Below are 18,387 nucleotides of genomic sequence, written 5' to 3'. Positions count from 1 at the left end.
TTGAAAATTCAAGCGTGATCCAAAAGACACCTACGTGGGTGGTCAAGAGGTCACACCGCATAATGGCGAAGGGCGAGGAGGCGCCTGGTGTTCTTCAAGCTCAATAGCGACGTCGCTGTTTCAAGACGTCTCAAGTGTTTCTTTACCTCGGAAGGAATCTATAGCGGCTCACCGCTCCTTTTTCTGACTCCTAATGCTCCTCCATCCTTACGTGCACGAATATAAGTACTTCAATCCCTTTTTTTCGACTCCTGCCCCTTCGAGTGAACGACAACGAACAGACACTCGAGTTGCGTGCACGTTGAATTATCGTTAAACGTGGCTAGAACGTTTCCCTCCTTAATTAGGGAACGTGTTTCCTGGAGATCGTACGAAAGGGCGCTGTACAGTCAGGGGCAAATCTGGATTCGCTAGGAAATATTTAGTAATCGAGGTTTTTCACTGGTTCAGTTTGAGATTTTTGGGTATTGGAAGAGATAGGAGATGGAAATGAGGGGGCAGGTCTTTAAATTTGGGGATTTTTAGGGTTTAGAGTTTGGGAGTTTGGGATTTGGAAGTTTAGGATTTGGGAGTTTAGAGTTTGGAGATATGGGGATTTGGGGTTTCAAGTATTTGGAGATCTCAAGGATATGAGTTTGCATGGATTTAGAGATTTTGGAATTTGATGACTTGAGGATTTGAGAGTGGGGGCTTTGGAGATGTGGGGATTTGGAGTTTCAAGCATTTGGGGATTCCAAGCATTTAGAGGTTTCCAAGGATTTAGAGATTTTGGAATGTGAAGACTTGAGAATTTGAGAATGTGGGATTTGGAGATATGGGGATTTGGGGTGTCAAGTATTTGGGGATTCCAAGGAACCTAGGTTTGCAAGGATTCAGAGATTTCCCAATCTGAAGATTTGAGGATTTGAGAATGTAGAGTTTGGAGCAAGGATATAGGTTTTCAAGGATTTAGAGATTTCAGAATTTGAAGATTTGGGAGTATATGGATTTGAGGATTTGAGAATGTGGAGTTTGGAGGTTTGGAGATTTGGAGACTCAAGGATTTGAAGATCCAATGATTTGGAAATTTGGATATTCAAGGATATAGTGATCTGGAGGCCTAAGAATTTGGAGATGTAGACATTTGTAGACCTTGAAATTTGAAAAGCTAGGAATGTAAGGACCTAAGACGTTTAGAACACAGTGAACTCTTAGATACAGGTATTTGGAGATCTAGGGATGTGCTAGTTCATGAATATCTAATTCAAAAATCCAGGTATTTGAGTATTACCCTACCTGGTACCACAAACACCCTACAATCCTACTAATCCTTAACAACCCCTAACAACCCCTAACAAAAAGAACCCTAATTACCTCCAAAATTACAACAAAATGAACCTATAAAAATACCAAACTCTCTATTCTCCACATTTTACATCCAATACCCTATTTCTCTTACCCGATGCATAATGAAACAAGTGTTTCCCTTTGAATTTCCATGGGACGACCGATGGGCTGTTTAATAGCATCCAACTAAAAGACCATCTTCCAGATGCACCGATAAGCCGGGGACAGGTAATTAATAATTAACGGGTAACGATTAAAAGTGAAATTAGCGCAAGGTTTAATTGGACGTAACGCGAAAAGCAAGAGGGAAGGAAAGAAAGAAAGAATAATCGGCAGGTGGTACACGATGGGACGCACGATTCCTTTGATGTCTCGCTCTGAATTTAATTTCCTCCCCGTTACACATTGGCTGATAAATATTACGGCCCTGGACAGCCGCGGGTTCCTCAAATGTCCGTATAATTAAATCCGGTAAAAATACTTCGACCGCATCGTCGTTCAACTTCCACTCTCTCTTTCTTTCCTTCTTTCTTTACTTTCTCCCTCTTTCCTTTTTCGTTACCCCACATCCGTTTCGATTGCTTTGTAATTCGCGTTAATAGATGTAACCAGTTTCTGGATATTTTAGGGTGCAATTTTATTTCGTTGAATTTATACTTGGGGAGTTTTAATTTCTTAATTAATTTCTCTTTTTATCGGAGAAGATTAACAAGATAGGGATTTTTGATACTGTGATTCTTGGATGAAGGTCAAGGTCAATAAGATTCCTAATTTTCTTAAAACAATTTAACTTGTAAATTTTGTTATTGCAAATTTGGTCAATTTAAAGTCATATATTTAATTATTTGATCACATACAATACATATGACAGGTGGTGATATAATATTTGCTATAGAATTTATCTTTTAATATTTGTATAACTGTTTCTATATATTCATGATTTTACTGTTTGTCTATAGAACTGTAACTAGAGCTACTAAAATTGAAACAAAAATAATTAACAAAATTGTTATCAACATGGTTACTAAAATTGTAAATAAGGTGATTATTCAAAGTATAATTAAAATGTCTACTAAAATTATAACTGAAAGTCGTACCTCATAAACCTGCAACTAATGTACCCCTTAAAATTGTAATTAAACCACCTACTAAAATTGTAACTAAAGTAACCCCTATACCTGTAACTAAAGCACCTAATATTCTAATTAAAGAACCTCTTAAAATTGCCACTAAAGGACCCTCTAAAATTGTAACTGAATTACCCCCAAAATTTTAATTAAAATACCTCCTAAAATTGTAACTAATCTATCCCCAAAATTGTAATTAAAGTACTCCCTAAAATTGTAACCAAACTACCCCCAAAAATGTAATTAAAATAGCCCTTAAAATTGTAACTAAACTACCCCCAAAATTTTAATTAAAATACCCCCTAAAATCGTAACTAAACTACCTCCAAAATTGTAACTAAATTCCCCCTAAAATAGTAACTTAACTACCCCCAAAATTGCAATTAAAATACCCCCCAATATTGTCACTAAACTACCCCTAAAATTGTACCTAAATTACCCCTAAAAATACTAAAATACCTGAAAAATTGTATCTAAACATCCCAATAAAATTTAACGAGGTAGTTAAAATGTTAAATACGTATGGTAGTTTTTAGATAGAATTTTTCGAATTGTGGCCAGAGATAGTGGTTTGAAAAGGACGCGGGTAAAAGGTAAATGGGAAAGTTGAGGAAAATTAAATGTTGTCGTTGTATAATATTAAGTTGATTCTGATGTTAGCGCGCTTTAAGCCGTGTACACAATTCGCAATGAAGTCTGCTAATGCGACCTCGTCGCGTAACTTTCTACTGTTTGCAGCGAACCCGGTAACTTTACCGGCTAACGCGACGACGGAGTGCAAAATGAAGTTTTGTTCGACACTCGTTACTCCTAATAATTGTTCTTTTTTCATTATTTCAACGGAACTACGGAACTGCTATAATAACTCTATTAACATAACTCATCGATCCTGTGTTACTCTTTACGATCATTCAATTTTATTATTTGCTGTTATTTTTTGATATTTCTGTTTATTTCTGTTATCGTACATTCATGACAAATATTTATGTTGATTTTCATATTCATCTTTTTGTGATGTTACATCAGAAGTTGATGTTGGAGTGTTTGTGGATTTTCTGAATTTTTATTCGTTTGCAGTATTTGTTAATTATGTATGGAAAATGATTATACATTACTGATTGTACAAAGAATAACTTGTATATAAAGTAATAATTTTTAACTAGTTATACATCAGATATGTGACTAGTTATATATAGAAATGAATAGCGGTATAATTAAAAGTATAATTACACATTAAAAATACACATTTAGAAGCTAGTAATTCTCATAAAAATTTCGACAAAAATAATTCCATAAAATGTACTTTTCACGACTCGAACCGTCAACCCCCAAAAGCCTCAAAACTTCGGTATGAAGACACATCCTCACTGTCGCTTACATTCGTGTAAGATTCACCCTTAACGTACATCTACTTACAGCACCCTTCCTAAATAGTATATAACAGTAATTAAGGCCGTACACGGGAAGTTATACGACTGTATGCAAACATTCGAAACGGCAATAGCAAAAGTTTCGGACATTAGGGTATAATAGTAGGGTCCATTAAATAAAACGAAATAAGCTCTCGAATGCATAATGGCAGTGTCAAACGAATGAAAACAAACAGTCGAAGTAGGTAACACGATATAAATTGGATATTCTGTTCTCTACCTGGAGTTTCCATCGAAAAACGGTCAGGAAGCGAGCACCGTTATATGTATACCTCCGCTTGTCCTTAATGGCTGACCGGTTGAAATAAGGCGACGGTAGATCTATCCGAAAAGAAAAGGTACTCGTTACCGGCCGGACAAAAAGACAGAAGTTTCGAATAGGTAGACGATCGTGTCCCGAACGACACCCGCTGAGCTACCAGGAAGGACGATTATTGTTAATTAAGGTGGGCGTGTCAGCCGGGTCACACGCCGGTTTCACGGCCCTTAACGAAGGGACAGGTCAGCTCGTTTTATGAATTCTAATGCTTAGAGTGGCCGGTGTTTCACCAAATTTCCACCGGCATTTGCATTTCAGCAGCCGGACATCGACTTTTACCTCCTCCGCTTCATCCGCGCCTCTTAATGCAATTAGTCTTTCCATTCACTACGTTGCCACTACCCGAACATCCAACTCGAGACGTTTGATAACCAATCAAACGTCTATTGTTCAACCTTTCGTTTGCCTCTTGTTAACGCTCAGACATCTGCAGACGTTCAACGAATTTACGGGGCACCCTTGATCTCTGAGGTTAGCTTTGCAGTTCTGCTTCTTTCCTTAATTAATAGATTACGTTATTCGTTTATGCGGGTGATCATGATATTGGTCTTCATATATTTTCACTATCAAGTCTTCAAATCTTATTAATTTTATCTTCTTCAATACTTTAACGAAGGCTACTATTTGTTAGCCACAGTCTAGGTATATTGAAGGTTAGACATAGTAGGTGACATACCTGCTACAACAGAGTAATTACTGTCTGCAAGAATATGTTGAAGTCTGTCAGTTAATCAGTGAATGTCTGATGCAAACGTTTAATAATTTTGCAACTTCGAAGGAGTAATTATTGTCTGCAAGTATATGTTGATTGAAGTTAATCAGTTAACCAGTGACCGTCTGATATAAACATTGAATAATGTTGCTACTTCAAAAAAGTACTAATTGTCTGCAAGTATAAGTTGATTGGAGTCAGTCAGTTAACCAGAGACTGTCTGATACAAACATTTAATAATTTTGCATCTTCAAAAGAGTAATGATTGTCTGCAAGTATATGTTGATTAGAGTCAGTCAGTTAACCAAAGACTGTCTGATACAAATGTTTACTAATGTTGCTACTTTGAAAAAGTAATTATTGTCTGCAAGTATATGTTCATTGGGGTCAGTCAATTAACCAGAGACTGTCTGACATAAACATTTAATAATTTTGCATCTTCAAAAGAGTAATAAGTATCTGCAAGTATATGTTCATTGTAGTCAGTCAGTTAACTAGATACTGTCTTATACAAACATTTAATAATATCACAACTTCAAAAGAGTCCTTATAGTCTCCAAGATCATATTGATTGGAGTCAGTCACAATCACTGAATGTCCTCTACAAACATCGAATAATTTCACAACTGCGTAAGAGTAATATTAATGTGCGTATACGTAGATACAAGTAAGTTAATCAGCTCATGTCTGCAAGAAACAGAAAGAGTAATAATTGCAGAAGTATAGGTTGATACGAGTCGCACATCGAGTCGTAAGTTGGAAAGCACGTTCACTTCCGTGGAACGACAATATCACGTGTCGAATCGTCGTTGGAAGGCGTTAGCTGGGACGAGTTAACGAGATTAGCTGGCAGAGGGCGAGGAAAACGAGGAAATCTGATTGGATGCCGGAAAAGATCATAAAGGGGAGTAATTAGAGCGGGCTTTGTTCACCGTCGCCGCAACGGCCGCTTCGTTTCCGGCGACGGAGCTTCGGCTGACGTGCTCCACGATCGAAATCATCTCGACGATCTTTGGCATCGATTTCCCCGGGATCCTCTGTTTTCCACGGGCCCCGTTCGACTCGAATTAGCGCCCGGAAAATTAGACCTTTGATGCCGTCACGCCTACGCGGCCCGCAACAGATCGAAAATTCTCTTCCTTTACGCTGCTTCACTTTCATCTTCCATCGCTTCTGATCTATTCTTCCACGAAACTTTCTGATATTCTTCGTCGATCGGAGAACCTAATTAACGGAAACATTATCTTAAATTGATCCCGTTGAAGATAGTAATCTTTGCGAGAATGCAATTTACTGGTACAATCAATTTATTATCGAGTTTGCTCGATAACCGCATTAAACGTAATGTATTGTTGTAATTCAAATACATTATATAACCTCATTTTATTGGCCAGTTTCTGCTCGTTAATCATTCTTGATGATGGGGCAGTTTTTTATTGCCGACCTTGAACTGATTTTCGGATTGGGCGACTGATGGTATTTTTTTTCATTTTTGAATTTGAGGATATTCAGGAATTTGGGAGATGAAGAGACTTTGGATTTGGAAATTTAGCTTTTTGAACTTTTGTAATTTTTTACATATTAAGAATTTAAAAATTTGTCAACTTGTGAGCATTAGACTTTTTGAATTTTTGTACTTTTTCATGTTAAGCATTTAAAAATTTGTCAGCTTGTGAGAATTAGACTTTTTGAATTTCTGTATTTCTTCATATTAAGAATTGAAAAATTTGTCAACCTTTGAGAATTAGACTTTTTGAATTTTTGTATTATTTCATATTAGGAATTACAAAATTTGTTAACTTGTGAGAATTAGACTTTTTGAACTTTTGTAATTTTTTACATATTAAGAATTTAAAAATTTGTCAACTTGTGAGAATTAGACTTTTTGAATTTTTGTAATCTTTTACATATTAAGAATTTAAAAATTTGTCAACATGTGCTAATTGGACTTTTTGAATTTTTGTATTATTTCATATTAAGAATTAAAAAATTTGTCAACATGTGCTAATTGGACTTTTTGAATTTTTGTATTTTTCCATATTAAAAATTAAATAATTTCCCAACTTATCATGTGCCACTTAAACGCCTAGTAAACGTCCCACATCTGAAAGTACACAAATATGCCCGTGATTGAAAATTGACACAGAGCTCGCTGCACCGAAACGTTAACAAACCCCTAAATACGGGGTCGACTTAATTACACGGCAGGTCGATAAACAAATAAACCGGTGGGCATCGATCGTCGTAAAATGTTTATTACAGCAATCTAGGGAACATCCTCTTTCCGGTTAGAGCAACAATCGAGTACATCTTTATCGCGTCGAATCTGAAGGGAAAGAGGAGCATCAAAGTAAGAAGGGATGGCGTTTACCACCCCCATGGACCACTCTTGTCTCGCTTCTACGCGTTGCTTTACTACTGCTTGCATCCGGATTGAATTTAAATATTTCTTCGGCCGACGAACTCTTTCGCAAATTGCTCTGTCGTAAAAGGTCTCCTTCTTTCTATCTCCATCCACCTCCGCCAGATCGTTTTGCTACGAACTGCTGTTTCATTGGGATCGGGCGGCATTATGAAATCGTTGCGCGCCGTCTTAAGGGCCAATAAAATTGCACCGGGAACTCCGCTCGTCGGTGAAATTAATATCAAGCCGGGAACGGCACAGTTTCGTCCTGACCTGTAATGCGCCTCGTCCTTACGACCAATTCCTGTATCGTCCCGGCCTAAATATTCTATTTCGCTGAGATTTTCACCCGATCGTTTATGAAAGAAGTTTCGGAGGATGTTTGAATTGCTGATCATCGATCGGATACGTTACGATCGCTAATACCGTTGTACTCTTCCCTGCTTTTTGTCTGTTGCGGAGCTACTTCAAACTTTTGCGTTCTGAGTAAATGGGCATTTAGGTGATCGATTAGTTTATGAGATGTCGATGGTGGTTGACGGTGCAGATTTTGGATTTGGGGTTGGAAAGTAAGGAATGTGGGGATTTGGCGTTTGATTGTGAGGAATTAGAGATTTGAAACTTGGGAATTTGGGGATTTGCAAATTTGGGGATTTGGGATTTGAGGGTTTGAGGGTTTTGGAATTTGGAGAATTGGGAATTTGGAGATTTGGGAACTGGGAGAATTGGGAATTTGGAGATTTGGGAATTTGGAGAATTGGGAACTGGGAGAATTGGGAACTGGGAGAATTGGGAACTGGGAGAATTGGGAATTTGGAGATTTGGAAATTTGGAGAATTGGGAATTTGGAGAATTGGGAATTTGGAGAATTGGGAATTTGGAGAATTGGGAATTTGCAGATTTGGGAACTGGGAGAATTGGGAATTTGGAGATTTGGGAATTTGGAGAATTGGGAACTGGGAGAATTGGGAATTTGGAGATTTGGAAATTTGGAGAATTGGGAATTTAGAGAATTGGGAATTTGGAGAATTGGGAATTTGGAGAATTAGGAATTTAGAGAATTGGGAATTTGGAGAATTGGAAATTTAGAGAATTGGGGATTTGAAGCTTTGGAATTTGGGGATTTGGAAATTTGGGGATCTGGGATTGATAGTGAGGGAGTTGGGGAATTGAAACTTGAGAATTTGGGGATTTAAGATTTTGGAATTTTGAATTTTGCGATTTAGATTTTTGAGTTTGATATTTCAGAATTTTTAGAATCTCCGAAATTTTGGGAATTCACCAATCCAACACAACCTGGATCCAGATTGTGCATCTCATGTCATAAAAATTTTACTAATACTAATAAAAATATCTAACAAAACTTTTCGTTTGTTTTCAGACATCGGCAAAGAACCGGAAGAAGAGAGCCGGTTCTATTAGAACCTCGTCCGACTAAGCTTCCAGTTAGCCAGGCCACGAGCTTTCATTTTTTCGCCGTGGGAAGCTGTTGGTGGGCTCGCCGGGCCCACCCTCTCATCGGTCAAGCTGGCGAGCGCTCTAACCGCTGGTATGAACCCCCACCATCCGGGCCATTCTGCAGCCTACCCCCATCACCCCTCGCTATCGAGCAGTCCCCATCATTCCGGGCCCCATCACGGCTACAGTACCGGTGGAGGTGGTGGCGGGGGTGGCGGTGGTGGCACCACCACGACACCAGACTTGCCGAGTCCACATTCGCCACCCCATGGACCTGCCATTGACCCAGCTACCCCGTACGCCTCGCTGCAACCTGGCCAAGGTATGAGCAGCAATGGACATCATCATGGCGGTGCTGGAATGATGACCGATCATCCGCATCACCCTGGACACCCACATCCACACTTGCCGGGACACCCGGCTTATCCTCCGGTCAATCACAACAACAACTGTACGCTTAAGGTAATTGCTATATTTTTATATTTATAGGGACTACTTTTACTGTACTTTCGTATGGAGTGTCTTGGATTAGCCATTTGCTACATCTTCATATGGGGGGTTAACCTATTTGCTACATTATCATATGAGGTGTCTTAGGTTAGCCGGTAGGTTTCACTTTCATTTCGAGTTTATTAGATTAAACTGTTTACTACATTTTCATATAGGGTGTCTTGGGTTCGCCTATTTACTACATTTTCATATAGGGTGTCTTGAGTTAGCTGATAGGCTTCACTTTCATATAAAGTATCTTAAATTAACATATTTGCCATACTTTTTCTGAGATGTTCTGAGTTAACATATTTGCTGTAGTTCCACTTGTGATGTCTTGGGTTAGCATGTTTATTATACGTTTCTGTGACTGATCTGTTATTAACCTGTTTGCTCTATATTCATATAGAGTGTCACCTATGGAGTGTCACATATGGTGCAAAGTCATTATATTTGCCATATGTGGTACAATATTCAGAATGAAAAATATATATGAAGTACAGATCAGTTCACACTGTACTTACAAATGTAACGGAAATAAGAAGTCACTATATTAAACATCATATCTTAAAACGAAATGAAAAGCCTTCACGAGGTAAGTTGAGTGTCGTCGACTGTCGACACCCCCGTTTCTGAAGCAACGCTTCGTTGCGGAGTACACCTCGTACCTCGCGAACGGTTCTCCTCGTACGATTAAAATGCACTTTCTACGCTGGCTGGTCGCGCGAGGATGATCACGAGAAAAAGTTTTCAACCGGAAGGCTAGCGCACGAATACGTAGCTCATTGTTCGCGTAATAACCAACGTTGGTCTTTCATTACGTAAGCACGACTGTTCAATCTCCCTCTAATTTCTTATTAACAAGTACCTTGGAATATAGAGATATAGAGATCTAGGAAATATGGGAGTCTAAGGGATTTTAGAGATCTAAGCATCTGTACGGGAATCATGAAGTCGCAAAAATATAGAAGAACTTGTATGTTAGAAGTAGGGTTTGGTAAAAATAAGAACTTCAAGTACGACATACAATCATATTTCCCTTCCATCACGGTAGATAAATACCCATTCACGTCTTCAAAAGTTAACCTCAGTTAAATGGCGTACGACAGCGTTAAATTCGAAAGCATCTTCAGCAACCTTTGCAAATCCCCGATCAGGTCCGTATCGAGCGACTGAAGAGGCTCCTGATGATCCCGTCAACGAATCAACTCCGAAACGACTTTCCACCCATCGCAGAATCGGCGTAACGTACAGGTGATGTTCCCTTCCATAATTCTAACGGGAGGTCGGGGCAAACCGGGTCGCAGGCTAAAATTCAGAAGGTATTATCCATCTACGTGACCCTCACTTAGCTCGCCATTGACAAACGTAACAATATAGGCATTTACCATGGAGAAATATAATTGAATAGGGGCGGAGGGGACCGTGAGGAGGCCAGGCTCCCCCCGTTGCCCCTTTACCTCGAAGACCGCCCCCTCCACGTTGCCCGGCGCGTTTCGCTCCATAGTACTTGCCCCGTCTCTCTCTCTCCCGTTTCTCTCGAGCGTATCCTCGTCCTTGTCCGACCTGGACGTAGCTATGGATGGGTCCTGTCCCCTTTCAACGTTAGTTAGGTCCTTTCTAGGCTCACCTTTTTATTCTCCCCACCAGACCCACTCCTGCTGGCTGACTGGCTGGCCGGGGTACCTGAACCCGGGGCCTCGCCAGGCATTCAGAGGCCCAAAGCGACCACGGACCAGTCAGTTCGCTGCTGACTTCGGTCGGGATCGGTTCGTTTCTTGTCCGCGAGTGCTCGCGTCGTCCGTCGTGTCGATTTCCATGGTGGGGCCTGATCGCGTGCTTCAGCAGATCCTAGAACGCGGGATGCTCCGCTCGCAACGTCTACGAGGAGAGCAAACCTGTTGGTTGCCGACGGCGTACCGACTCTCTTCGTCTTTCGTCGCGTTCCTCGAACCTATCCGGCGGATTTGAACGCGTTCGGATGATCGGAACCAGTACCGATCGCTCGCTGCGAGGTGGCCAGCTCGTTGCTGGAACATCCGCGCTCGAGGACGAATGATATCATCCGAACTGTGAATACGGGATTGAGACGTACACGGACGGTTAGTGCTTTTTCGGACACGTCGGAGGCTGTGCTCGATCATGGAGGTGCACGCGCATCACTACAGCGCCATCACCACACGGATGAACCAGATGAAGTGCTTTCCCGGCGACAAAATTGTAAGATTCGCTTTTCTTCTTGCTTCCGTGTGGTGAAGTAGGCAGACACTTTCTGTTACCTCGTGGTTGTTGTTAACCCTCGGACACGCTTCTTGGTAGCGGGCCCCGCTAACTCCGGCTTCAGACACCAATTCTTCTCGTATTTTCCTGTGCTGTGCTGGTCATTTCTGGATTATTCGGTCTGGTGTACGTCGTGGAATACGGGTGGTGTAGTTTGTCATATGTGTAGATGATTCAGGGTGCGTTTCATTGGGTTATAGTAAACTGAATCTTATACGAATTAGTAGTACGAGTAGGTTGTAATCGGTTAATATTTTGAGGGGAGTGATTGATGATGCCAAAGGGGATGGAGAGATTAATCCAAAATATGAAACAGTGTTGAAATTTATTATACTACTGTTAGAATTAAAATTAGTATTAAATATTCAAATTTTAAAGAAGTATTAGTGTGTTTAAAAGTTCTGACTCTTCCAAGTAATCGGATTTCAACTTCCAACAAAAGTTTTGGCGTGCTGCAATGTTATTTAAAATTCATATTTCGTCTTCCTTTTTAATTATGTGTGAAAACCCTAATTTAGGGTTATTATTGACCCGTCAGTCTTTATATTAATATTTCACTTCACACTGCAAATATTCAATCAATTAAATCTCAAACAGAAATAATAAACAGTTTTTTCAGCAGCAATAATTTGAAATTGACTGGTCAAATACGAACATTACATTCTGTTCGATCCAATCCATAAAACGTATATTGAATTTAAAATTATAGAAAAATACTCGTATTGTGCAGCGGTAGATAATACTGATTCGGTTCAATTGAATGTGAAATAAAGAGAAATTTGAAAGATACCAGCACGTATGAAAATTATGTAAATACACCGGACTTGGGAATTATTTCAAATAACCTTTTGACCCAAATTTCGAACATATGAATATTCAATGAATTACTTATTCCAATAAATTATGATCTCGAATAAAGGCTTGATAATTAAAGGGTCGTATTCGAGGACAAATGAAATTGAATTCCGTTCCAAATAAAAACGCAAACTAGAACTTATCGTTGTACCTAAATATTTGAATATAATTCTAAATTTTTATTGCAAAGTTTACGAACAAAATTTTGTCGGAAGAAATTGCAAAATCAGAAGCACCGATTTTTATTCGACAATCGATATTTTCCAAATCAGATTAAACGAAAAGTAAATTTAAGTATCCAATTTACTCCTTAAATAATCGTTACAGGGAACTAATTAAATTTTTCCAACGAGTGAACGATTGCACAACGAACACGGTGGTACGTTGCAATGTATCCACGTATTTGTTTGAAAACGATGCTGATTGCGTTCGAGTTTTTCATTCCGATAAATCACATCGATGGTACGTTTTTGTGTCGGTCGTTTAAACGCGGACATAACATGGACTCGCCTCCTACGAGCAATCGCGCGAGCTCCGTTTGATTATACTAAGTCAACGATTGTAATTGCGCGGTAATTGCGAAAGAAGTGTCGTTAAGTCCGATAAAAAGCGAGCACGTGGAAGGGAAACGATTTTCCACGACAGAGAGGGAATCGATTTTTCCGCGCGACGATAATTCCTCAATAAATTACCGTCGGTGCACGCGTTGCCCTCTATAGACACACTCTTTTTTCCCATCGTTTGCGAGAATGGGCCACCTTGAACTCTCTCTCCCTCTTTTTCTTCGCCTACTCCTTTTTACGGGAATCGTGGATTGATGCCCCGCGACGTTTCGGATCGAAGTCGATCGATTGGTTGGGGAGAGTTCGTTAGGGGAGTGTTGGGGATTTTGGGAATTTTTGGAAATTTGGAATTTGGGGATTTTGGGAATTTTGGGGTTGGGGGATTTGGAATTTGGGGGTTTGAGGGTTTGGGAATTTTGGGATTTGGGAATTTCGGGATTTGGGAATTTTGGGATTTGGGAATTTCGGGATTTGGGAATTTGAGAGATTTGGGAATTGGGAGATTTGGGAGTTGGGAGATTTGGGAATTGGGAGATTTGGGAATTTGCAGATTTGGGAACTGGGAGAATTGGGAATTTGGAGATTTGGGAATTTGGAGATTTGGGAATTTGGAGAATTGGGAACTGGGGGAATTGGGAATTTGGAGTATTGGGAATTTAGAGAATTGGGAACTTGGAGAATTGGGAATTTGCAGATTTGGGAACTGGGAGAATTGGGAATTTGGAGATTTGGGAATTTGGAGAATTGGGAACTGGGAGAATTGGGAAATTGGAGAATTGGGAATTTGGAGAATTGGGAATTTAGAGAATTGGAAATTTGGAGATTTGGGAATTGGGAGATTTGGGAATTGGGAGATTTGGGAACTAGGAGAATTGGGAATTTGGAGAATTGGGAATTTGAAGAATTGGGAATTTGGAGAATTGGGAATTTGGAGAATTGGAAATTTAGAGAATTGGGAATTTGAAAATTTGGGTATTTGGAGAATTGGGAATTGGGAATTTGGGAATTTAGAAATTTAGAAATTTGGGAATTTAGTAAATTAGGGAAATTGAAATTCAATACTATGAAAATTCCCACTCTATCTTCCCAGTCAATCGTTAAATATAAAAAAAGAATAATAATTGCAGAACTCGAAGATTCCGCGAAATATTCAACCATCAAACTGTTAATTAGACGTTAATATTGTGTCTTGTATCATAATTTTTTTCGACTTTCTAAATTGTATAGTACGAACGTAATATTAGTTGGACACGCTTTGCTGAGCTTTAATAAATTGAATGAAATGTTCCAAGCATAGATGCTAATCATAATTAGACCTCCGACTTAAATTATTCGTGTAATAATCGATGTCTGATTAGTACAGACGTTACAGTTGCACGGGATAGAAAATTGATTTCTTATTAGTTTTTAGGTTTTCTTATTTCGTCTTCTCCTTGATAACCACCTATGCTATCAATAATTACCTTGCAGGGTTGAAATTAAATATATATCTAACATCTACTTTAATACAGTTATTACAAAATTATGGTAAACATTTTAATAAAAATATTATATAAACATTTTAAGAAAAAATTGTCATAAACGTTTTAACAAAAAAAAATTATTACAAACTGTTCAACCAAAAAAATTATTAAATATTTTTCAACATAAAAATTGTTAGACATGTTTCAACAAAGAAATAGTTACAAATGTATAAAAGGAAAAAAGTTGTTAGGTACGTTTCAAAAAAAAATTATTAGGTTTCAACAGAAAGATAGTTAAAAACGTCTCAACAAAAAAAAATTATTATAAACGTTCCAAAAAAAATATGTTAAGAGCACTTTAATCTTGAAAATTGATTTGGAAAATGTGACGTAAATTCGTGTATTAAAAAGTACTTTTTTTTATCGTTCCCATCGTCGAAGTGTTAAATTACAAAACAGACGTGAACGAATGTTAAAGGAAATATTAAAATATCCGCGAGAGATTAGCAAGCAATAAATATGAGACGCGTTTCGTGGCAAATCGTCGAGGAATAAAGAGGCAAGAGATACCTTGAGCAGAATTTATAGACGTGATCGTAGAATCGAACACGTTTTTACGCCGCAAACGACGAATTTTACTCGACGACGTTTACCAGACAGCCGTATATTTTAATAATCAGCGACGTCGACCGCGATTATTCACGCTTACCGTCGTTTACATAATCGCGATTAAGTGTTCATCGAGATTGCTTGCTCGATACTCCGCGATGATTTATCGTCACTTAATGACTTTCGATTTTGTATTAATTACGATTGTCTCTTTTACTCTTGAGTGGACCTATTTTAAAATGGAACGTTCGTGAAAATTTTGGAGGTTATGCCTTCATGAATCATTGCAGAAAATTTTGGATTCAGTGAATGGTTTATTGGTTAACAATTTTTGTTACAGTTAGATTTTGTTACAATTAGATTTTGTTACAATTGGATTTTGTTACAATTGGATTTTGTCACAATTAGATTTTGTCACAATTAGATTTTATTACAATTAGACTTCGTTACAATCAGGTTTTGGACGAATTATTAATCGGTTGGTATTTTAGGTTAGGGGACGTTGAGGAGACGCAATACATCTCGTCTAATTCTTTTATTATGTATAATATAATTAATATAGGTTTTGGATTAATAAGAAGTAGATACTTATAGCTCTGCATTATTATAAAGTAAATTTTAATAATAGTTTTAGGTTAAATACCAAACAAATAATAATAGTAAGGTTTGGATTAATATAAATATATATAATAATAGCTCTATCATTAATATAAAATATTCGCAAAATTTTGTTGACTAGTAACAAACAGTTTTCATGAAATTAATTATAAATTAATAATTGTATGCTTCACATAAGTGAGAACGTGGCAACACTGTAATGGCGAAGTCACGTGGTAAAATGTCTTCTTGCACTTCTTCATAAAATGAAATATTCATCCCAGAATTTTGGTCCTTTTTAAAAATAAATCAATTTTAAAGTGTAATATAGAATAACAGACGAATTACATTTGATTTGATGTGCCTATAATTAATATTAATTACCACGATTTTATCTTATGTAAATATAAGTCGATGCTTTTACGTTATTTAGTGTTAATTGCATGTTCCTAATTAATTTGAAGAAATTGTAGACTTATAAATATTTTTGCTGCGAAATTAATGATCTCAGAAATTCATGTATTTACGAACGCATCTTATTTTTTAATTACACTTCTTGGCAAACAGATTAATTGCCAGATATTCTTTAAACGAGTTAATAAAATATCACTAATTTCACTGTTTCAAGGATTTCACTGAGAAATCTTTATCACAATAAAGAATATATTAACAATGTGGAAAATTACTGATAGTAAATAATTTATTCTAATTGTTTGGTTACGTTCTATAATATTCATATTTATATCGCAGGAAGTAGATACTAATGAATATTCAGAAACGTAGATATTAATGAATACTAAGAAACGTAGATGTTAATGAATATTTAAAAAAGTAGATATTAATAAATATTAAAGAACGTTTACATAAAACAATATTAAAATAGGTAGCTATTTATGAATATTATGAACATTCAAATTTAAAAAAAAAATAATAAAAAACATAGATATTAACAAATGTTAAAATACATATGTGTCAATTAATACTACAAAAATGCAGATATTAATAAATATTAAAGAACGTGCATATTAACAAAATTCTGGCATTAATAATTACTAAAAAGCGTAGAAATTAACGAATACTAAAATACATAGATATCAATGGATATTAAAAAGGGTGGATATTAAAAAATATTAAAATACTTATATATTAATGAATATTAAAAAGGGTAGATATTGAAAAATATTAAAATTCGTGTATATTAATGAATATTAAAAAGGGTAGATACTAAAAAATACTAAAATTCGTATATATTAATGAATATTAAAAAGCGTAGATATTAAAAAATACTAAAAAACGTAGATATTAATAAATATTAAAGTTGAATATATATGAATTAAAGTAGATAATAAAAAATATTAAACAACCTAAATATCAACGAATACTAAAAAAACTGAGATATAAATAAACCTTGAAAATAGTAGAATTAGTCTAAAAATTACTAACAGATTTATTGTAGGTTTAATAAACCCTTAATAGGAAAACGGGGACTGGTTGTCTGACTGGACAGCAACGTATTATTACATCGAAACAGTCTCATTGCATAATCGAACACCGATGTCGATTCTTTTTCTGTCTTCCGCGGTGTTTCTTCCGTTTGATGATTAGTCGCACGCAAACGTACGATTTCATGTAATTGACAGTGATACGCCTTTATGCACGATAACCGTGTAATTGCGATACACTTACCTTGGCTAGCTTTGAATCATTTACTACGGAAACCCTGTTCGATTGATAATACCGTGAATCGATTCTGTAAATCGCGAAGATATTCTGAGAAATTGCGAGTCGTGACTGTTGGACAATTCAATCTTCAAAATTAAAGCCACTTTTTTGAGATACAGGATGTTCGTTTATGAACGCAATTATATGTAATAAAATGCACATATGTATAAACATATCGTACACTGTAGACATATGTATAAACATATCATTCACTATGGATATATTTATAAATATATCTTACATTATAAAAATATTTATAAACATGTACGCTATGAACCTATCTATAAACATATGTATAAACATATGTAATTATATACACATATGTATGAACATATCATACACTGTGAACATATGTATAAACATATGCATAAACACATATACAAACATATATGTAAATACATCTACAAACAAGTTTATAAACCATACAAAATTACATATCCGATTACTTCAGTCTCAAACTAAACTTGCACTTTAATTCTAACTTTAATTCTGATTGTGATAAAACTTGATGAACAGAGTCTATGCTAAAACTTGATCGATAGCGTTGACGATAAAAGAACTTAAAAAATGTTAAACATTAAATAATCGATAAAAGCAACAGAGATGAAGTAAATATTTGTTTATCTGTTACAGCAAGAGGGTGGTCCAAGCGGACCAACGGGGATCCAACAGTGTGCCGGTTGCGGCGGCCAAATAGTAGAAAGATGGCTGTTGCTCGCGATGGATCGGTATTGGCACAATGCTTGCCTAAAGTGCTCGTGTTGCAGTGTAACGTTGGCGGAAATCGGTCACTCGTGCTACACCAGGTGCGGCATGATCCTCTGCAAAAATGACTACAAAAGGTGAGTGAACAATTTCAAATTCACATCTTCGAAATTGAAGCTCATCCTTAAAAGTTTACGTACTGTGTATTACAAATACACAGACTACGTTTACTAATACGACATAAATGATTAAACACGAATTAACCTAAAAATAGCAGACATCGCAAAAAATCCGAGTTAAATTATAGAAAATAATCGAGGCAATTTAT

At 37.0% G+C, this 18,387-nt stretch overlaps 1 protein-coding gene across 2 annotated transcripts in view; it reads left to right on the top strand.

Annotated features, from left to right (window-relative positions):
- LOC100880605 (uncharacterized) overlaps positions 1 to 18,387 on the top strand; it is a 386,346-nt gene that overhangs the window by 264,286 nt on the left and 103,673 nt on the right. For both annotated transcript variants that reach the window (XM_076531013.1, XM_012287140.2), the window contains 2 exons: positions 8,700 to 9,238; positions 17,988 to 18,196. In XM_076531013.1, the coding sequence (XP_076387128.1) occupies positions 8,870 to 9,238; positions 17,988 to 18,196 (578 nt within the window). In that variant the 5' untranslated portion in view covers positions 8,700 to 8,869. The remainder of the gene's footprint in view (positions 1 to 8,699; positions 9,239 to 17,987; positions 18,197 to 18,387) is intronic.

This window comes from Megachile rotundata, chromosome 1 (assembly GCF_050947335.1).
Source record: "Megachile rotundata isolate GNS110a chromosome 1, iyMegRotu1, whole genome shotgun sequence".
Lineage (NCBI taxonomy): Eukaryota > Metazoa > Arthropoda > Insecta > Hymenoptera > Megachilidae > Megachile > Megachile rotundata.
Note: the sequence above shows the minus strand (reverse complement) of the source record. Positions and strands in the feature narration are given on the sequence as shown.